General features: G+C 47.7%; 1 protein-coding gene across 1 annotated transcript in view; it reads right to left on the reverse strand.

The window, feature by feature from the left end:
* LOC143999605 (interleukin-13 receptor subunit alpha-1-like) overlaps window positions 1-22,990 on the reverse strand; it is a 174,714-nt gene that overhangs the window by 90,298 nt on the left and 61,426 nt on the right. Inside the window, exon 2 of the mRNA XM_077493984.1 lies at window positions 13,217-13,353. Within this exon, the coding sequence (XP_077350110.1) occupies window positions 13,217-13,353 (137 nt within the window). The remainder of the gene's footprint in view (window positions 1-13,216; window positions 13,354-22,990) is intronic.

A 22,990-nucleotide genomic window follows, 5' to 3' on the forward strand; every position in this document is an offset into this window, starting at 1 on the left:
CTCTCCAAAGTAAATTCCAAGAATCCTAAACATGCCACTATAAAAAGTTTACCCACTACCCATTACCCACTAAAACCTGCCATTATATACATAAGTTTACACCTTGGCAGAATTTATGATTTCTTGGCCATTTTTCAGAGAATATGAATAACACAAAAACATTACTTACACTCATGGTTAGTGTTTGGCTGAAGACATTTATTATCAATCAACTGTGTTTACACTTTTTAAATCATAAGTTTATATACCCTGATGATTTTGGCCTGATAACATGCACACAAATTGATACAAAGAGGTTTGAATGGCTATTAAAGAGGACGTAAACCCTGATGGGTTTACTTCCTCTTTGTCTCCCTGCAAAGGTAAAGCATAATGGGCTACTATGCATGGCATAGTAGTCCATTATGTGTCACTTACCTGACACAGGAGCCAGCGATGTCACCGCTGTCCCCTGTAACACGAAGCGCCCATCTTCTTCCGGGTATCGCTGCTCCGGCCACTCACAGCGCCGGAGCAGCGATGATGTCACTCCCGCGCATGCACACGGGAGCTGCCACTAATGGCATATCGCCGTTAGCAGCGGCATGCTCAGTGCGCCTGCGCGCCGTAGACTGTCTATGGCGCATGCCTGTCTTTTTGCAAATATCTCCTAAACCGTGTAGGTTTAGGAGATATTTCATGGACCTACAGGTAAGCCTTAATCTATGCTTACCTGTAGGTCAAAGTGGTCTGTAAGGGTTTTCATCCACTTTAAAGGTAACCATCCTCACCTGTGATCTGTTTGCTTGTAAATAGTGTGTGTGTATAAAAGGTCAATATGTTTCTGGACTCCTGACAGACCCTTGCATCTTTCATCTAGTGCTCCACTGACATTTCTAGATTCTGAGTCATGGGGGAAAGCAAAAGAATTGTCAAAGGATCTGCGGGAAAAGGTAGTTGAACTGTATAAACCAGTTAAGGGATATAAAAAGATATCCAAGTAATTAAGAATGGCAATCAGCAGTGTTCAAACTCTAATCAAGAAGTGTAAAATGAGGGATTCTGTTGAAATCAAACCACGGTCAGGTAGACCAACTAAAATTTCAGCCACAACTGCCAGGAAAATTGTTCGGGATGCAAAGAAAAATCCACAAATAACTTCAGGTGCAATACAGGACTCTCTAAAAACATGTGGTGTGGCTGTTTCAAGATGTGCAATAAGGAGGCATTTGAAGAAAGATGGGCTGCATGGTTGAGTCGCCAGAAGAAAGCCTACACAAATGCTACAAAGTATCCCGCTTACAATATGCCAAACAGTGCAGAGATAAGCCTCAAACCTTCTGGCACAAAGTCATTTGGAGTGATGAGACCAAAATTGAGCTTTTTGGCCACAACCATAAACGCTACATTTGGAGACAACAAGGCTACATTTGGAGTCAACAAGGCCTATGATGAAAGGTATGGAGGTGGATAACTGATGTTTTGGGAAAGTGTGTGAGAAACAAAGGCACAGGAAATTTGTTCAAAATTGTTGGCAAGATGAATGCAGTATGTTATCAAAGAATACTGGAGGAACTGCATTCATCAGCCAGGAAGCTGCGCATGGGACATACTTGGACATTCCAACATGACAATGATCCAAAACACAAGGCCAAGTTGACCTGTTATTGGATACAGCAGAAGGAGATCTCAAAACGTGCAGTCCATGCAAGACAGCTCAAGAAGTTACAGGAACTGGGGCTTTTTGCCAAGAGGAATTATTAATCGGGACTGTCCCAGAAATTGGTCCCTGTCCCAGAGTCCCCACAAATTCTGAGCCCCATAATGCTTGCGGTGTGTGCTGCGTATGGCTGCCGCCAGCCAGGATCTCTCTCCGCCAGTTCGACTGCCTCTGACACACACACACACAGTGCAGAGAGGATTGCACTGAACCCTCCCCCCCCCCCTCCTCCTGCAGTGATTTTTGTTTTCCTGTACGGAGGAGGCGGGGAGCATGCACTCCACTCTGCCAGAACTACGATCTGAGTATAAGCGACACTTGCAGAGGAGGGACCTCCTTGTCCATGAGAGAAAGCTCCACCCACTGGACCCAAGAGGAGAGAGTCAGCCTGCTGTAAGCTTGAAGGTACCATGTGACTGGGGGGGAGGGGGGCAGTCATTGGGGAGTGTAAAGGGGGAAAGATTGGGGGTGTAAGAGTAAAGGGCGATAGACTGGGGAGGGGGGGATTTGTGTCCTCCGTCCTGCTGACCCCTGTACCCTGCCCTACTGACCCCCGGTCCTCTGTCTTGACCCCTGTACCCTTCTCTACAGACCCCCGGTCTTCTGTGCTGATGATCCCTGTACCCTGTTCGACTGACCTCCAGTACTCCATCCTAACCCCTGCACATTGCCCTACTGCCCCCAGTCCTCTTTCCTGCTGACCCCTGTACCCTGCCCTACTGACCCCCTGTGTTCTGTCCTGCCGACCCCTGTACTCTGCCCTACTGTGCCCCCTTTTCTCTGTCCTGCTGACCCCTGTACCCTGCCATACTGACCCCCTGTCTTCCGTCCCCATCCCCTGTACCTTGTTCTACAGACTCCCTGTCTTCTGTCCTGCTGACCTTGTACCTTGCCCTACTGACTCACGTTGTTCCATCCTGCTGACCCCTGTCCTACTGACCCCCTGTATTCTCTCCTGCTGACCCCTGTACCCTGCCCTATTGACCCCCTGTCTTCCACCCTGCTGACTCCTTTACATTGCACTACTAAACCCCTATCCTCTGTCCTCTGCCCTTGTGATGCCTTTTCTCTGCCCTGCTGATGCCCATACACTGCCCTGCAGACCCTTCTCCTTTGCCATTCCTGTCTACCACATTCCTTAAGCCCCTCCCACTGCATTTGGCCACACCCAAATTTTGCTATGCGTGCTGCAAATTGCTTCCTTCATCAAGTGTCCCTCATTCCAAAGTTCAAAAGTTGGGAGGTATGCAAGTGTTTCCACTTTCTTATGGTTTCATCTTGCCCCTGTGTGTTTATCTTATTTTATTGTTAAGCATATTATGCGGGGACTTCTGTAGCTGTGTTTTCTCTGGATTCTAATGCTTGTTTTTTTTTTTTTAATCAAAGATGTTTTTATTGAGAAAATACCCAGTGCAAAAAAATATTAAAGGACAGACTTCTTCCATTCCAGTAAATCATTGCTCAAATCTATGAAAAACTCATAGGTCAAGCAAATCTGATACATTAATGGCTTGCAATTTCATCCTATAGGGTTAAACATGAGATCCCACTGAGACCTACCCCATCCGCGCACTCAGATGGATGACTATTGAGTTTGTACGACCTGTATGCTATTACATGACTCATTTTACTATCTCCATATTTGTAGGATTCTCACAAAGTACACTCATCCTATTGCAGCGTACACACGATCAAACAATCCGGTGGAAAAGTCCGGCAAACTCAAGTCCGCCAAACAATTCCCCCGTGTGTAGCCTCCAGCATACTTTTTTGACCCGAAAGTACGGTGGACTTAGAATGCCGTGTTGCACTCCAATCTTCCCGCCGGACTCGCATTTCGGCGGACAATCCGGCCGTGTGTATGCCAGTCCGCCGTACTTTTGAAATGAGCGGACTTTTCCCGCCCGGAGAAAAGTCCGCTCATTTCGAGCGGGTCTCCAGGTAGACGGGGCCCACGAAGGAGACGTCGCTGGCCCCGCCGCCTGGTATGAACTTAAAGGGGAACCCCAACGCCGAAAAAAATCGGCGTGGGGGCCCCCCCAAGTCCACAACAGACCCTTGTCCGAGCACGCTACCCGGCCGGCCAGGAAAGGGGGGCGAGCGAGCCCCTCCCGCCCTCCTGAGCCGTACCAGGCCCCCCACCCCAAAGCACCTTGTCCCCATGTTGATGAGGACAAGGGCCTCTTCCCGACAACCCTGGCCGTTGGTTGTCGGGGTCTGGGGGCGGGGGGCTTATCGGAATCCGGGAGCCCCCTTTAATAAGGGGGCCCCCGGATACCGGCCCCCCCACCCTATGTGAATGAGTATGGGGTACAATGTACCCCTACCCATTCATCTGTAAAATAAAAGTACAAAAAAAACACAACACACGAGATAAAATACTTTATTGCACAGCTCCGGGGGTCTTCCGTCTTCGGGGGTCTTCTCGCCGGACTCCTCCGCTATCTTCTTGTAGCTCTTTTACTAGCGGAGGAGCCCGGCTTTCTTCCTCGTCGCCGGCCTCTTCTTCCGACTTCGGGGGTCTTGTCCCCCTCTTCGGTTCTTCTGCCGGGCCACCGCGCCTTCTTATAGCTCTTTTACAGGCGGTGGCCCGGTCTTCTGTCGCCGCCGCCGCCGCCTTCCGTTCTTCTTCTTCTTCTTCTCCAGGAGATGTTGACTCGACGATCTCTCCGGCCGCAATGCCAGGGACGCGCTGCGCTGCCACTTATATAGGGACAAGGGGCGGTGTCACATGGGTTTATGTCACATGGGTTGGTCACATGGGTTGATGTCACATGGCGACAGACCCAGCATCCTCCGGGACTGTGACATCGTAAGGGGGCGGGGTCACCGTGTGACACCGCCCCTTGTCCCTATATAAGTGGCAGCGCAGCGCGTCCCTGGCATTGCGGCTGGAGAGATCGTCGAGTCAACATCTCCTGGAGAAGAAGAAGAAGAAGAAGAAGAAGAAGAAGAACAGAAGGCTGCGGCGACAGAAGACCGGGCCACCGCCTGTAAAAGAGCTATAAGAAGGCGCGGTGGCCCGGCAGAAGAACCGAAGAGGGGGACAAGACCCCCGAAGTCGGAAGAAGAGGCCGGCGGCGAGGAAGAATGCCGGGCTCCTCCGCCAGTAAAAGAGCTACAAGAAGATAGCGGAGGAGTCCGGCGAGAAGACCCCCGAAGACGGAAGACCCCCGGAGCTGTGCAATAAAGTATTTTATCTCGTGTGTTGTGTTTTTTTTTGTACTTTTATTTTACAGGTGAATGGGTAGGGGTACATTGTACCCCATACTCATTCACATAGGGTGGGGGGCCGGTATCCGGGGGCCCCCTTATTAAAGGGGGCTCCCGGATTCCGATAAGCCCCCCGCCTGCAGACCCCGACAACCAACGGCCAGGGTTGTCGGGAAGAGGCCCTTGTCCTCATCAACATGGGGACAAGGTGCTTTGGGGTGGGGGGGCCGCGCGGCCCCCCCTTCCCCAAGGCACCCCCCATGTTGAGGGCACGCGGCCTGGTATGGCTCAGGAGGGGGGGGCGCTCGCTCGCCCCCCCTTTCCTGGCCGGCTGGGTAGCGTGCTCGGACAAGGGTCTGTTGTGGACTTGGGGGGGACCCCCACGCCGATTTTTTTCGGCGTTGGGGTTCCCCTTTAAGTCCATACCAGGCAGCGGGGCCAGCGACGTCTCCTTAGCGGGCTCCGCCTACCTGGAGACGCGCTCGAAATGAGCGGACTTTCCTCCGCGTGTGTGGGCGAGTCCGTTCATTTCAAAAGTAGGGCGGATAGTACGGCGGACTTAGTACGCCGTATTAGTCCGCTGAAAAAGTGCCGTGTGTGGGCAAGTAGCCCTTTCGGAAAGTCCGACGGACAGTCTGGCAGGAAGTCCGCCAGACTAAGTACGTCGGACATACCGCTACGTGTGTACGCGGCTTATGAGACACTGCAATACCCTCATTAGAACAAGCTCCCTAGGTGCTAGCCTGAGGACATTAAGCCATGGGGACCAAAGTTTTTCATATTTAATAAGTTGACCCCTATGCTGATGTATGTATTCTCATGCTCATTTACTTTTGCATGTTACAGGATCAGTGTTGCATAGTCCCTGTGGTTTGCTTTTGTTAATTTTGAAGTTCTCTTTTAAACTTCTTTTCTTTGGCATTTTTAGTCCTTTTCATTTATCTGAACTGGTTTACCCTTCTCTAGTGTCCACACGGGTCGTTTCATTGCTCATGTTCTGTTATCTGACTCCTAGATGTATATTTATTTTCAATGATTTAAGACACTTTAGTTAGGTAGAGGGTAGAGGTTGTCTCCGCAGGCTCTGAATGGTGGTCCCTTTTGCCCGTTTCTGTTGGTTTAGAGATTTTGGGGTTGATTTACTAAAGGCAAATTCACTCTGCACTACAAGTGCACTTGGAAATGCAGTCGCTGTAGACCTAAGGGGAAGATCTGAAATGAGGGGAAGCTCCGCTATCATCCAATTGTGTACAAGTAAAAATGCTGTTTTTTTTCCTTGCATGTCCCCCTCAGATCTACAGCGACTGCAATTCCAAGTGCAGTTGTAGTGCAGAGTGGATTTGCCTTTAGTAAATAACCCCCTTTGTCTTTCCTGTCTGCTTCTTTTACTTTCTTGTTTCATGCTGTCGGCTCCCCTCATTCTTTTTGGCTGAATGCTATTTTTGTTTCTTTATTTTTGCTTTGGGTCCCTTCTCTTAACTTCTCTTCTCATTCCTTTAGGATTGGGGCTGCTTCTGAGGTGGCCTGGTTAGGCCTCAGTTGAGGAGTTATTTAATGTATTTTGATCACAGGTGTTTTCATATGTTGTTGTTCTTCTGCTTTGGCTATTTCTAGGTCCTGCCAAAATTGCATGTTTTCTAGGACATTCTTTGTGTATTGCAGGTGTGTTCCAGGGTTTATACTGAGAATCTTTCCTTCTAGCATGAGCAACTAATTGGGATTGATTTACTAAAGACAAAAAGACTTTGAACTTTACAAAATGCAGTTGTACTCTGCAAGTGCAGTTTCTCCAGAGCTTAGTAAATGAGCAGAAGCTCTGCTGATTTCCATCATTCAATCATGTGGAAGCAAAAAATAGGATTTTTGTACTCACCGTAAAATCCTTTTCTCTGTAGTTCACTCACTGACACAGCTCCTTTATTCTTGACCATTGGGTTGTTATGCCACCTTCAGGAGAGGCCTAGGCAGAACATGTTAACATGTACAAAAACCAGAACTTTCTAGTTCCGCCTAAGGGGCGGTCCCTTCAGTAACAACCCCCCAGCCTGCTTCCTGCAGCCTTAGTACGTCAACAAGCAGTATAATGTATACAATAAGAGGGGAGGGTGCTGTGTCAGTCAGTGAACTACAGAGAAAAGGATTTTACGGTGAGTACAAAAATCCTATTTTCTCTTACGTTCACTGACTGACACAGCTCCTTTATTCTTGACCATTGGGACGTCCCCAAGCAGTATCATAACGAGAGGTGGGAAACAGCATAAAATAACTTCACCCACAATCAGAAGTGCTCCCTATCAGGGGAGACACCACCTTATCTACCCGCATCAGAACTTGTGGTAACAATGCAACAGTACATTATACTCAAAGGTAACTGTATTTTCTTTAAACAGAAAAAAGAAGAAGTGCAGAACTGCAACATTACACAGCCGCCCACAAAAACTTTGCGGCCAAAGCAGACATCAAACGATGCGCTTACATCCACTCTGTAGAATTCGGTAAAAATGTGAACGGACAACTAAATTGGCACCTACACACCAGAGTGACTGACACTCGAGGTCGGAAGCCCAACAGGCCCTAATTGTCCTGGTGGAATGGGCCATGGCAGGAAAGGGGGGCACCTGCCCCTTCAAGGCATAGGCCTATACCACATCTGTCTGATCCACCTGGAAATGGTGGTCGACGATACCGCCATACCTCTTTTTTGGACCAGCTACCGAAAACAAACAGAGAATCTAACTTCCGAAGGGGAGCTGTGGCTGATAAATATATCTGTATAGCCCTGACCATGTCCAGGGAATAAAGGGCCACCTCTTAGGATGTATCAGTTTAGGACACAGAGATGGTAACACAATATCTTCATTGATGTGGAACGCCAAAATCACCTTCAGCAGAAAGGAAGGTTGCGGACGCAACACCACCTTATCCTTATGGATAACCATATAGGGCGGCTTGCAAGACAAGGCTGGCAGTTCCGAAACCCTCCTGGTCGATGCAATGGCCACTAGAAAGACAACTTTCTGGGAAAGAGTCAACAAGGGAGCTTCGGCGGTTTCTGAAGCGGCGATAACACCAGGTTCAGATCCCATGGGGGTAACGGTGTACACACCGGAGGAACTACAAGTCAGACCCCCTGCACAAAAGTGCTCACTAGAGGGTGAGATGCCAGGGGTCGCTGAAAAAAAGACAGCCAGGGCTGATATTGGTCCTTTAATGGTGCTTAAAGCCAACAGCAGGATCCTGGAAACTGAATAGGTGCCCGGATGCCATCCTTTATCCTCACACAGAGATGTATGCCTTCCAGGTACAATGGTATATCTTCATAGAAGAAGATTTCCATGCTCCCAACGTAGTCAAGGTCACAAGTCCAATAGGTCTCGGTACCTTAGCATCTGGCTTTCAACAGCCATGCCGTTGAAACCAGCGATGGTCAAACAAGATGGAGAATCGGACCTTGACACAGAAGGTCCTCTCGCAACAGCAGTTGCCAGGGAGCCTTTGCAACCAGGCGTACTAGGTCGGCGCGTCAGGGACGCTGAGGCCAATCCGGGGCACTAGTATAACTGGAACCCCCTCGGCCTCCACCCTGCGGAGCAGACATGGTAGTAGCTTATTGGAGGAAAGTCGTAGATTAGTAAGTACTGATCCCATGGAACCACCAGCGCGTCTGACGTGTCTGCCCAAGGATCTCTTGTCCTGGATATGAATCCCGGCACCTTCTGATTGAGACGGGAAGCCAGGAGATCCACGTCTGGTGTGCCCCATCGCAAGCACAGTAGCCTGAACACCTCAGGGTGAAGCGCCCATTCTCCTGGGTCCAGCATCTGGCGATTTAGGTAGTCTGCCTGCCAGTTCTCCACTCCGGGGATGTAAATGGCCGACAGGGTCGGTACATGTCGCTCTGCCTACTGAAGGATGTGAGCGACCCCCCGTGCTGCAGCCAAGCTTCTTGTTCCTCCTTGATGATTGACATATGCCACCGCCGTGGCGTTGTCTGACTGGATCCTGATTGGACGCCCTCGCCTGATCGCTCGGAGTTCGAGCACACTGATCGGCAACTTGAGTTCCGCACCCGACCAGAGAACCTTGGTCGACTGTACTCCCAGTACTACACCCCAGCCGGTCAGGCTGGCGTCTGTTGTGATCACAGTCCAATGCAGAGGTAGGAACGACTTCCTGGACCGAAGTGTCGGGGACCTCAGCCACCAAAGCAGGGAGTCCCTGACTGACTGGCTCACCTGAATCTGCCGATCCAGGGATAAACGGAGATTTGTCCCATTTCATCAATATCTCCTTCTGCAAGACTCTGGTGTGAAATCTGGCGTACAGTACCGCCTCGAGGAAGGCCACCATGAGGCCCAGAACTCGCATACAGAAACGCAGCGACGACCACCTGCGGTTCAGCAATAGTTTTACCGTGGCTCTGAGAGTCTGCAGTTTTGTCTGAAGGGAGAACACTCTCGCTTCCATGGAGTCCAGTGGTAAGCCCAGGTACTCCAAGCGCTGAATTGGTATGAACACGACCTTTTTAGGTTCAACAGCCACCCAAACTCCTGCAGGGTTTGCATGGTGATTGCCACATCCTCCTTTAATTCTAAGGTGGAAACTGCTCTCAGGAGGAGATCGTCCAGATAACTTGCGATTGCCATCCCGCATTGTCTCAACAATGCCAAAATTGGAGTCAATACCGTGGTAAAGACTCAGGGTGCTGAAACCAAGCCAAAAAAAGAAGAGAGAAAATGGCGGCAGAACAGCGCTATGGCGATCAGCTTGTGCAGACCTACAGACACCCAGCGGGGAGACAACAGACACCCAGGGGCACAACCACCCAGCGCAGCCCCCCACCCAAGTTGAGAGCTCCCCAGGGGACCCTTATCTTGATGACACACACACCGCTCAGCAGCCCATGCAGCACCCCCCACTGGGGCGGAGGGGAAATAGGGACAGGGAGAGAAGAGAGGGAGGAGAGGGAACTCAGAATCGACCTCCCAGGGATTACCCAGCTGCTCAGCCCCACGAGGCAGGTAGAGCTGTACTTACCATTCCGGACAAGCTGGGGACATTCCATTACAGACCCACTCTCTGATCAGTAGGGGGTGGCTGCTGGCCACGGCACACTGTGACGCAGACATCATTAGCCCAGTCATATGTGTGCCCCGGAGCTTTGCACTCACCGCTCTGCCCCTGGAACCTGAGGGGCATGTCGTGGCCGACCCATTGTGTAGCTATGGTCTGCACACAAGTGCTGGCCAGGCTGGGGAGACTACAAGGATAAGGGTATCCAGCCTGTCACACAGCTGGCAGTTGATAGCAGATCACAGGATCTTAATCTTGCGCAAAAGACAAACTTCTGCAAAAGAAAATTCCTGGACCGATGGGCCCGCAGGGTTCCTAGGTCCATCTCCTTCACTAGGCAAAAAAAAACTGAGGCTGCAGGAAGCAGGTTGGGGGGTTGTTACTGAAGGGACCGCCCCTTGGGTGGAACTAGAAAGTTCTGTTTTTTTGTACATGTTAGCATGTTCTGCCTAGTCCTCTCCTGAAGGTGGCGTAACAACCCAATGGTCAAGAATAAAGGAGCTGTGTCAGTCAATGAACGTAAGAGAAATGCTCTTTTTTTTATTTTCCTTGCATGGGATTCTTTGTAAAGTGAAACTTTACCTCATTTACTAAACTCTGGATGGAGCAATTGCACTTTACAAAGTTCCATGCAATCCCATGTTAGGGCTGAAAGTATTACGCAGATGGCCCATAGGATTATGAGCCCCTAGCACCCCTTGTTAGTATTAAGGCCTATTTTAGTTGTTAAGATCTTTGTACTGGGCAGGTTCTTAGCTCTCCTTTTGTCTGTTTTAGGTGTGCCTTTTGCTGTATCCAGGCAGGATTTCAGCTATAAAATTTATGTCAGGCAGATCAACTATTCGCTTTTCACCATTTGATTGCTTTTTCTGAGGGAAACCTGCCATCCAACCAGATTTCACACTCGTCTTTAAAATTACTTCTCCCGGAGGTAATTTTTAGCAGATAGAGCTTCAGTCAAGACAAGCTATCATGCCCTCACTTCCCTTTGTCACGACTATCATTTTTTAGGAGCATTATCGACCAACTATTGTGGGTGAACAGCGTACACCAGTGGCATCGCTAGGGGGTGGCTTTTGGGGCTATAGCCCCGAATCTGGGGCACATAGCCCTGAGTCTCTGCAGGGGTCCCCAAGGGGAGGGGATGCTCTCTGGGGACCCTGATGTAAGTGGGGGGCTCTCTGGAGACCCAGATTTTAAGGGTGAGGCTCTCTGGGGGCCCTGATTTATGGGGAAGGCTCTCTGGGGGCTCTAATGTAAGGAGGGCTCTCTGGGAACCCTGATGCAAGGGGGAGGCTGTTTGGGGACTCTGATGTAAGGAGGAGGTTCTCTGGAGACCCTGATGTAAGTGGGGGCTCTCTGGGGACCCTGATGTAAGTGGGGGCTCTCTGGGGACCCCGATGCAAGGGGGAGGATCTCTGGGGACCCTGATGCAAGGGGGAGGCTCTCTGGGGACCCTGATGCAAGGGGGAGGCTCTCTGGGGACCCTGATGCAAGGGCGAGGCTCTCAGGGGATATACACACATTCGTATATTACTGTATATACATGTGTATGCTCACCCAGGCATATTACTTTCTTTACTACGCTGCTATGGGCTCTAGCCCCAGATCTTTTGTAGACCTAGCAACGCTCCTGGCGTATGCAAAGAATTTAGTCTACTGTTATATTCAGCTCAAATCTTGATGACTGAGCTGTGGTGTTTGATATTTATTTCAAAATAATTATTGGTTTGTTTACGATTATAAAGTTAAAATAAATTAAATTCTTTTAATTACAGGCATACCCCACTTTTAAGTACACAATGGGGTTTATTTACTAAAGCTGGAAAGTGCAAAATCAGGCTCACTTCTGCATAGAAACAAATTTGTTCCCAGGCTTTATTACCAAAGCTTAACTAAACAAGCTGGGGTTAGAAGCTCATTGGTTTCTATGCAGAAGTGAGCCTGATTTTGCACTTTCAGCTTTAGTAATATGGAGTATATGCTTTTAACCCCAATACAGTAAAATATTTTTCCATATGGTTATCTTTTCTTATTTCATTTAATTTTATATTCCAGAAGGTTTTGTTATTTTGTTGCAAGGGGCGCTTGTGGGGTCTGCAATCCTATGGTTCATAATAGATCCCTTTTGTGATGTTGGTTTATATATTTACATGTGTGCTATATGCCCTTTAATGGCATCTTTGTTAACCATTACTGTACATTATTTTACCAGTTCTGTATTTTTAATACTGGACTTGATTGATCTGACGTGATACCTCCTTGTTCACATTTAATAAAAAAGGATTGAATGAAAAAATCAACCTTTTCAACACAGAGGAACCCTTGAAATAGTTCTCCGGTCTCGGGGGAACCCCTGCTAAAAATGAGAAATCTACAACTCATGATACAATAGTGTGATGGTTAGTGGGAAGAATGGTCCTTACATGTGTGGTCATTGGGAAGAATTGCCTCCTTACAGATAGCTAAAAAGATCAATTGTGTTGGTGGGAACTTATCCGAGAGGCAGAAATTGCCCAATGCTGGAGGAACCCCTAGCAACCTTTGGAGGAACCCTAGGATTCCACAGAACCCTGGTTGAGAATCACTGGTGTACAGGGTTAGTTCACCTTTAAATTTTTTGTGAAAAAGCAAACTAAGGCCGCGTACACACGGGCGGACTGTTCGTCCAACTTTGTCCGCTGAACAGTGTTTGGGCGGACAGTCCGCTCGTGTGTGGGCTTTCAGCGGACAGTTTCAGCGGACAGTTGGACGGACAAGGTTTTTCGGAAATTCCGTAAAACTGTCCGCTGAAACCTTGTTTCAGCGAACAGTCCGCTCGTGTGTAGGCTTGTTCGTCAAACAAAGTTGCGCGCATGCTCAGAAAGGATTTTCACGCCGAAAGCTATAATGCAGTGTATAGGACGTCGTATTTTTCGTCCCGTCGTACGTGCCGTTCACGTCATCGCGCACGGTTTCAGCAAACTGTTCGTCCGTCGTGTGTGGCCATGTCCGTCCATGCTAAGTTTGAGCGGACTGTTTGCCGAAACTGTTGGACGGACAAAGTTGGGCGAACAGTCCGCGCGTGTGTACGCGGCCTTACACTTTAACCTTTGTATTCACTTTTCCATACATTCCTATTGAAAAACATACATATATGAAACTTTTTAGGTAGCTATATCTTTACTGAACAGATTAGTGACAGGAGAGAAGGAAGTATAGGGAAGGAAAAATAAAAAACTTAAGCATTACCGTTATATTCTTTGCCAAAAAGATTTCAGAATATTTTAAAGAGCAGTTAGCTGTGTTTTCAGAGGGATTCCACTGGAAAACAGGACAAAACATTCCATCCATTCCAAAAGTGAGGTTGGTTGGTGGGGGGAGGTAATCTGTATGGAAATAAAATACATTTGTATGTCACGGCCACATTTTTTCTTGTTACAAATGATCATTCTTATGTCAATAAACCTGTTTACCCTTCACATGACCTTCTCATTTGGTTAAAGTTGCAGTTTAGTTATTATTATTATTATTATTTATTTTTTGCTATTCTGCACCAGGGACATAATGTCCTACTTACTGCTTGTTGCTTCTTATTGTAGAAGTCCTCCTTTCACTATTCCTCCAGAGCAGTGGCTGTGACTGGGAAGGCTCACTCTCCTTTTTCTCCCCATTTTATTACAGTAGAACTATAGGCACATTTCATATATTTATTTTTTTTTACTTTGGGAAGAGTTAGGGAGTGTTATAACCCCTGTCAGTTATTTTTTGGTTCTATTGGGGAAATTTCCCTTCACTTCCTGAGCCATAGCCAAAACAGAAAGTGAGAGGAAATCCCTCCAAAGTGAGGGGATCCCTAGTTGTCACCAGGGTCACCAGAACTAGTGTCCCTGGTTGCAAGATTTCTCCACTATTCCTGTTCTGGAATTTGCTTTTAATTTCAGATCTAACATTAAACAAAACAGGAGGGGGTGAAGCTCACTAACGTGTAGCACAGATAGCAGTAACAACCTGACAAGTATTCTATTCCCTCCCCCTTTTTTTTCAAATCTACAAAAAAGTTTTGCCTTTACTTAAAGTGTTACTAAACCCACAAGAGTAAAATCAGTCTGTACAGTATATTCAGTAAAGCATGCTTGTTATACTCACTGTGGAGTCTAAGGGGTTAACCCTCTGCATTGTGTATAAAGGCTGTGTGATCCTGACTTCTCTGATCCTTCTCTTCTTTACTGACTCCAACCCATCTCTGTATAGAACAGAGCAGTAGGAGTCAGGCTGCACATGCTCAGTTTGGTAAGAAAAACAGAAATGGAACGCGTACACACCTAGTGCATTACCAAAGATAATTTAATAATAAAAATGTTTTATATAAAAGTGGGTACTCACAAAATTCAACTGACAAAAGGCCATAAAATCATGGCCATTCACAGAACATGGGTTACATCTAATGCGTTTCGGGGGAGCATCCCCTTTCCTCAGAGCTAGCCTAGAGGACTGGCTACACAAGAATGCATGGAACAACTGTGCATCCCAATGCGGGTAAACATGGCCCTTGCACAGGTGTATACATAAATATGGCCACGCAAATGACGCCTCAGTCCCCATTCCCGCTCAGTTTTGTGTGGGTGATTTTCTCACAATTCCACATGTCACGCATAGGGGAACCCATTCTCTTCAATGTGCTGCCCTATGTGCGCTTGTCGCCCAAAATAAGCACCTGCTCCTTTTCAACTGACAAGCTTCACGTGATTTTTAAAGTTGTGTTTTGCCGCAATTGCAGCACAATTCTATCTTACAACGATTGTGGCAAAATTGCAGTGTTTGGGGTGCCATTTAGAATGAATAGCACCCAAATGCATGTTGTGCACTGATTGCCAAGCATTTTGGAATTGTGGGCAGAATCAAGCCGATTTCATCCGTGTTTCCAAATTGCAAAGTTTGAATGGAGTGTAGGCAGGGAAGGGGCAAGAGGTGAGCAGGAGGGGCAGCTGCCCTGGGCACAGTGAAACAAAGAGGCATAAAATGGATGCAGGGTGGTACACGGCATGTATTAACAGTGGGGGATCCTTGCCCTGGGCTCTAGATGACCCTGTCCTGGTACTGTTTCTAGGAGTATCTGCAGATGGACAGGTATTTTGGAATCAGTGTATGAAGCTCACCTTGGCGAGTGGCCAAGAAAATATCAACTTCTGTCCCAACTGACAGGCTTATATAGCAGGAGTCCACAATAAATTCCCAAGGGATCTTAAAAAAACACATCTGAAGGTTAGGTGTACCATGCTTAACATCAGTGCTGTTGGATAGGGGGGATCGGGGGGATCAGGGCGGCACAGTGGTGTAGTGGGTAGCACTCTCACCTAGCAGTAAAAAGGGTCACTGGTTTGAATCTCAACCATGACACTACCTGCCTGGATTTTGTATGTTCTCCCTGTGCCTGCGTGGGCTTGCTCCAGGTACTCCGGTTTCCTCCCACACTCCAAAAACATGCAGGTAGGCTAATTGGCCTCTGTCCAAAACTGGCCCTGATATTTGAATGGGGACTTTGGATTGCGGGCACCTTGAGGTTAGCGACCAATGTGAGTGTGCAATGTACAGGGATAGGGAAATTGTAGACACTCACTCAGGTTGAACTGGATGGACTGGTGTCTTTATTCAACCTTACTAACTATGTAACTATGTAACTATATTGGGAGTCCACAAGGTGCAACGTGAGGAAATGAATCACGTTAACAATAGTTAAAAAAAAAAGTCCCAAATGTATTCAAATAATAAAAAGTTAATGAGTTGCATTTCTCCCTCTTTGGGAGTTCCTCAAAAAAGAACAATGCATACTCTGAAATGTATTGCGTTTTATTGATTTTAATAAATTTGGGACTTTTGCTTATCTATTTTGTCATTTTCTCGGCCACTTGCCAAGGTGAGCTCCATACACTGATTCCAGTTTAACTGTCAGTCTGCTGATACTCTTGGATGATTCGGGAAAGGGGATAGGTTCGCGTTCAGCTGATATAGGTCGACTGCTGCACCTAAAGTATTGAATACCCTAATAAACGATTCTAAATAAGAAATAAGTGTGCTGTCCTCAAATGGTTCACCTTATACCATATTTATCATATATGAAATATGTGCAACACCTCTAAAACAGTATTCATTTATCTACTATAATGTAGAGCAATGATAAGGATCTATTGTATTAAATAAATCAATGCAAAATTAGTAAAGTGCAAAGCGCCATAAAACTAGTTTATATCAAACAATAACGTTACAGTGCCAAGTGCGAATTAACATGCGACACCCTAAACATTAAGAAAGATACATATAAAACAAAAATCAAACTGTGAAAAAAAAATATATAACATAAAAGTAAAATTTTTTAAAAGTATTGATGTGTACAGCAAATTGTGATCAAAGTCCAAACTCAGTCCTATTTTATGCAAAAGAAAAAAAAAAAAGTGCTCTGCCCTGAAAATATTGTGTCCGCTGTCAGAGATTTACCACTCCTCCACCTTGGTGCTCATATAAACAGACAAACTGGTTACCAGAACCTTTGATCCACAAGGAATCAAACAACGTTCAAAGGTATGCTCCCAAGGACAACTGCAGCTCACTCCTGACCGACGCCACACGGCTCCGGCATGTGACCTTTCAGCTAATTGGAGTAAAAATATCAGGCATGTAAACATCCACACTGCGTGGCCTTAAATCCGCTCGTTCTGTTTGTGCGCGCTGACGTCATCACTAGCTCCGACCGACGCGTTTCCCCTAAACAAGTATCATCTGGGATTGGAGGCTGACTGCAGGGAGATAGAAATCTTTTTAATTTTTATTCATCTTGCTATTGCCAAGAAACCTGCTGATAATTTGCCAGCCTCCCTGCCTTCTGTTCAAATCTTGAAATAGAGAAGTATGGGTTTTTGTTTTCTTTAGATTCATACTTACCCAGGTGGAGGCAGCATGAGACCGATGCTGCAGCTGTCCCCTGACATCTCTGCACCAGAGAACCAACCCACGGAACATTGCAGATGGCTCGGTTCTCACTCCTCCTTAAGTGGAAAGCTGCTGACCGTCAGTCAGCATCTCTCCTGCTCTTATCCTCCACGCTCATTGGAGCGCTGAGCTGTGGAGTGGTGGGAGTGGCCATCTCAGCATTTTGTGGCTCGCTAAGACTGCCATCGGTCAAGGCAGCTGGCGGATCCAGACTTCTGAAGTCGAGATGACACGCTGCTGATTGCAGTGACATCAGTGGCAGTGACATCAGTGGAGAGCGGACTCCAGACAGCTCTCTGCTGAAAACAGGTCACGGAGAAGCCCCATGGTGCTGGAAGCTCCTATGACTATTCTACAGCTGGACCCAACAGACACATACTGAGGATATGTGAGCAGATTAGAGCTGCACAATTCTGGGAAAAAATTAGAATCATGTTTTTTTTGCTTAGAATAAAGATCATGATTTTTGTGGCATAACATCATCTTTCACATTATACAAAAAAAAAGTGGGCTAACTTTAAGGTTCATTTTTTTTTATTATCAATAACAATTTTATTCAAAGTTTGGTCAGATACATTTTAAGTGCATTGCTTAGTCATCAAAACATGAGTAATTTGCTTTCTAAACTTACATGGCTAGTCTACTACTGAAACTTGTAGCCTCTGGTTTTCCAATAGCCATGTTTCTTCCTTTTGTAACAAGCTAATTCAACTGTTGCGTAAAAAGTAGCTATCGGCTAAACATAGTAATTTGCATATTAAGTAGCAAACGGGAGTCCGAGGGCGACCCCTACTAAGGAAGGAAGAAAAGAGAAAAAAGAAGGGGGGGGGGGGAAGGTAGGTCATCATCATCCTGGGTCATTATTCGGGTCGTGTTGTTCCTCCCGGCAGTGCCAGAGGCCCCAGACCTTACCATGCGCTTCCAAACGGTCTTGTATTCTTGCTGTCATCTTCTCCATCAACTCCACATCTGTAATCCTGGCATAGAGGGCTTCGATGGAGGAGGGGTGATACGCTTCCAGTTCAGCGCCACCAGGCACGTGAGGATGAGGATGTGCCTAGTTAACTTTTTCTGTAGGGCTGGGACTTTCAATTGGGAGAGGCCTAGCAGAAAAAAATTTAGGGGTGGCGGGGACTATCTTTTCAAATAGACAGGCAAGCAGTTGCTGGACTGAGTTCCAGAAAGGAACAATCAGTGGGCAGTCCCAGTAGATGTGGATAAGTGTCCCTTTAGCCCCCTTGGCCACCTGGGCCCATATGATCCCCCATTGTTCCATGGGTATCTCCCCACCCAGGGCCTTCTCCTGTAGTTATGTTTACCCATCGATTCGAAGAATCTTGTGTTCAGTATTTTATATATGAGATTTGGCCTTTCTGGGCCGAACCCGCGAGTATAATGTTTTCAAAGGGGGTTGGAGGGGAAAATTGCAGATTTGGTGCAAATGTCAAGGCATAGTGGCGGATTTGGAGATACCCATAGAACACCTGTTTTGGTAAATCAAATTTAGCCTGTAGGTCTGTGAAAGAGTGTAGCCTATGAGTCCGGGGGTCCACTAAATTTCCAAAGTGAAAGAGGTTTCTTGTGGTCCAAGGAGAGGACATTTGATGGGTTATGCTGTCTGGCATATTAAGAATGCAGGTAAATGAGAACAGAAGCGAGCTGTCCGAGGATAGCTTATGGAGCTGCGTTAGTTTACGCCACAGCCTCGTGAGTTGTAACATTGGGCCTAATAGCCGTGCGGGTTCTACCTCTGCATTTACATTCCACAATAGACTATTTGGGTGTACCGGGGCTAGCCATAGGTTTTCTATTTCTGTCCATTTATTATATAAGCGTAGAGTGAACCAGGAGGCTACCGCCTTTAGTTGTGCTGCCTGATAACACTTGGTAAGATTAGGGAAAGCTAGGCCGCCGTCTGATTGTGCCGATTGTAGTACCGAGCATGGGATTCTATGGCTCTTGTAATTCCAGGTGTATTGCAGTAGGTCAGTTTGGAGTTTTTTTGATTGGCCATAGGGGAGCGGGATGGGCAGGGTTTGAAAGAGATATAAGAGCTTCGGGAGGACGGTAATTTTCACTGAGGCAATCCGTCCCAATAGGGAAATATGGTGCTTTTTCCATTGCTGGAGGTGGGTCCTGATCTTGAGAAAGAGGGGGGGGAGTTTTCTTGGTAGAGGGTAGAGAATTTCTGTGTGATATTAATCCCTAGGTATTTGATGGCTATAGTTTTCCAGCTGTAGGACAAGTTGGCCTTTAGATGTTCTATTTCCCTGTCTGGTGTATTGATTGGTAGGGCTTCCAATTTGGACGTATTTATTTTATAGTCGGAGAGGGCTTCGTACCATTCTAGCTCCGCATATAGGTTTGGGAGGGAGGTGCTGGGCTGAGTTAGAGAGAGAATAATATCATCTACAAATAGGGAGATTTTAAACTCCCTATCCCTAACTTTTATGCCCTTGATGTCTGGGTTCTTAAGAATCGTGGCTGCCAGTGGTTCAATGCACAGTGCAAATAGCAGGGGTGAGAGTGGGCACCCCTGCCTGGTGCCATTCTGCACTGGCAGTGGGGTTGAAAGCGTAAAAGAGGTTTTGACCTGGGACGAGGGGTTTGTGTAGAGGTGTTGGATTGTTCGATAGAATGGTCCCCTGAATCCAATGTGGCGTATCGTGGCAAACAGGAAGGGCCAACCCAGGCGGTCAAACGCCTTTTTAGCGCCAAGGCTGAGTAGTAGAGATGCTTGCCCTCCCTGTTTGCCACTTCCCTCAGATCAATTATTTTCCTGGTGTTATCCCCTGCCTGCCGCAGTGGGACAAAGCCCACCTGGTCCTTGTCGATGAGGGAGGGTAGAACCGTATTCAAACAGATGGAGAGTAGCGTGGTAAAGATTTTCAAGTCTGAATTTAGGAGGGCGATTGGCCTGTAATTGGCACACAGGGAGGGGTCTTTCCGGCTTAGGGATTACAGTAATAAAGGAGCATTGCATGTCCCCTGGGATTGGGGTGTCCTGCAGAAAGGCATTAAATAGTTTGCACATGTGAGGAAGTAAATAAGGAAGGAATTCTTTATAATATTCATAAGGGAGTCCACCCGGACCTGGTTCCTTGTGGTTGGGTAGGGATTTAATGGTCTGCTCCAGCTCTTCTAATGTGATTGTGCATTTAGGGATTCTAGGTCTGCGGACTGAAGCTGGGTTATCCCACTATGCTCAAGGTAATGTTGTATTCATTGGGAGAGGTCAGGTAAGGGAGGGTTGCTAAGGATATCAGGGTTATTATAGTGGGCCTTATAGAATTCCGCAAAAGAATTGCACTATATCCTCTGGGTGAGATATCAGGCAACCTGAGCTGTTCCTGACCTGGTAGGGCATGGACGCCTGTGTGCTGTCTCGTAGCTTCCTGGCCAGGAGAGAGTGGGCTTTGTTGCCTTTGTCGTAATATATTTGTTTTAACTTAACTAAGGCTTTCTCGACATGGCCAAGAGCCAGGTCACCCAGTGTTGCCCTAAGGGATACAATTTTTTTGAGGAGAGGTATGGTGGGAGAGTTTTGCAATAGTTTCTCTAAGGTTCTAAGCTCCCTTTCCATCGGTGATTTCACTGCCTGTGCATTTTTTTTCATGGCTGAGGACAGAGCCAGACATCTACCCCTCATCACCGCCTTATGGGCTTCCCACAGTGTGGGAGTAGAGACATCCACGGTGTCGTTTTCTTTTAGATAGTATTTTAATGTGGAGGTCAGTTCCGCTTTTGAGGGGAGGCGTTGTAGCAAGAATGTGTTCAGGCGCCAGTTATAGGGTCTGAGACTGGGGGTGCCCAGCTCCAATGTGATCATGATCGGGGCATGGTCCAACCAGGAGATTGGCAGGATCTGTGCTGTTCGAGTCAGGTGTAGGGAGGTATTATTAACAAAAATATAGTCTATGCGGGAGTGTGTGCGGTGGGAGGCTGGGTAAAAAGTATACTGTTGGGTGCCAGGGTGAAGGACCCGCCATGCATCAAAAAGGGCATACCTTCTGGTAAGCTGGCGAAACAGTTTTGAGCCCCTAAGTACCCGAGCTGTGGGTGCCCTGGAGCCAGGGCAGGACTTAGGGTGGTGGGGGCCCCTGGGCTTGAGTCATTTTCGGGCCCTACCTTCTATACATTATCGGATTTATCGGCGTATAACATGCAGCGGTGTATAACACGCACCCGAAGTTTAGGAGGGGATTTTAAGGAAAAAAAAATTACATTTAAATGCCCATCAATGCACCCTTATCAGTGTCCATCTGCAGCCTTGCCCGTCCATCTGCAGCCTTGTCCAGTGTCATTGCAGCCTTGTCATTTATAGCCTTGTCATTGCAGTCTTGACGTTTAAAAATGGCGTCGCCGAGATACATCTTGGCAGCTCTCGGGTCCTGTCGCAGTCCTGAGCGGAGCAGAGAGTATCCGAGTGTACTCGGCTTGGCTCACGTTCACACCCAGTCCCTGTGTTATGTCCATCATAGGGCGGGACTGGGCGTGACTGTGAGCGGAGCTGAGCCGAGTACACTCGGCTATGTATCTCGGCGGGGCCCCCTATTTGGCGGGGCCCATGGGCTTGAGCCCAGTCAAGCCCAATGGTAAGTCCTGCCCTGCCTGGAGCCCACCCCCTGGTGGTCCGAGAGTGTTTATTGAATTAAGTTAAAGTCCCCTCCCATCACTAGCACCCAGTTTCCTGACCTGAAGAGACGACCAAGTACTTAGGCAGACTGGGTTCTTGAACAAAGATTCGGTACATAGACGGCACCAAATGTGATCTCCTGGCCTTGCCAGAGGACACCCGCCCGTTTGTGGGTTCCTGAGGAAAGGAATATTTGGGAATAGTACTAAGAGGCAAACGCAAAGGAGCCCTCTTTGTCAAAATGTGTTTCCTGTACCATTATTTCATCGGCTTCTGAGTGCCTGAATTCCCGCAATGCCAGTTGCCTCTTTCAGTTGGAGTTCAACCCGTGTACGTTTAGAGATAATATCTTAGCCATAGGGACTGAGGGGGGATGAGGGTACTTATCTGGTGTAGGTGAAGGAGCTCCAGACTACTGATGTCTGTGGCGGGCACCGCGCGGGAGGAAGTCCAAAACCGTTGCAAGTATTTCTTGTTAAGCCAGTTGGCGACCTGGGGGGAGAGGCTAGAAAAAAGAAAACGGTGGTTAGTGTTGCTGAACTGTGAGCAGTCAGCAATAACATCACATCCAGACCTAAATAGGCCATCAGGCCAAGGTCAAAACGGCTTTCTGTGAGCTCCATCGGCCCAACTCGTTCAGAGTGAACCGGAGAGGCCCAGGGGGATCCTAGAGAAGTCATATAGGACTTTCAAGTTTTTCAAATCCTGTAAACTAGGTGGGGGAAGGTGGCAGGGACAGCACGGGAAGTCTCTCTCTCAAGACAAGTCCGAGACTAGCCCTTGTTGGAGGCCGAAGTTGTAGTCATGGCTTCAGAGGGGGATAAAAGTGAGAGCAATTTCCCGGGTGAAGTTACTGGCAGGGACTGTAAGGAAGTTCCAGGAGGGTTGAGCGTGGTTAAGGCCTGTGTATGTCAACCTCTTGGGGATGACCCCGATCCTCGGGATTGTTTAGTTGGGGGAATCCTCTGCCACACCGTGGGTGGTGCGGGTGGGGTGGCTATGAGATCCTAATCCGGGAGCTGAGGTGCTCTGAGTTCCAGGGTGGCGCAGAAAGTCGCTAGATCTTCTGGATATCTCAGCATGGCCGTTTTGGCTTAGTTTTGTGCTTTGCCGTGAGGCTAAAGGGAAATCCCCAGCAGTAGGGGATATTTTCTTCCTGCCAGATGCGTAACTTTGGTTGGAGTAATCTGCGTTTTTGCAGGGTAATCCTGGATAAATCCAGGGTAATCCTGGATTTGGCTGTCATCTAGGGTCAAGTTTCGGGCTAGCCAGGCCTGCTTCATTATTTCCTCCTTCAGGGGGTAGGAGTTCAGTCTGCAGATGATGTCGCGGGGCCTGATGCTGGTGCCTTTGGGTCATAAAGCGCGGTGCTCTCTGTCCATGTCAATGGTTTTGGACGGGGA

This window comes from Lithobates pipiens, unplaced genomic scaffold, assembly GCF_037356315.1.
Source record: "Lithobates pipiens isolate NorthernLeopardFrog02 unplaced genomic scaffold, aLitPip1_a1.2 Scaffold_1, whole genome shotgun sequence".
Lineage (NCBI taxonomy): Eukaryota > Metazoa > Chordata > Amphibia > Anura > Ranidae > Lithobates > Lithobates pipiens.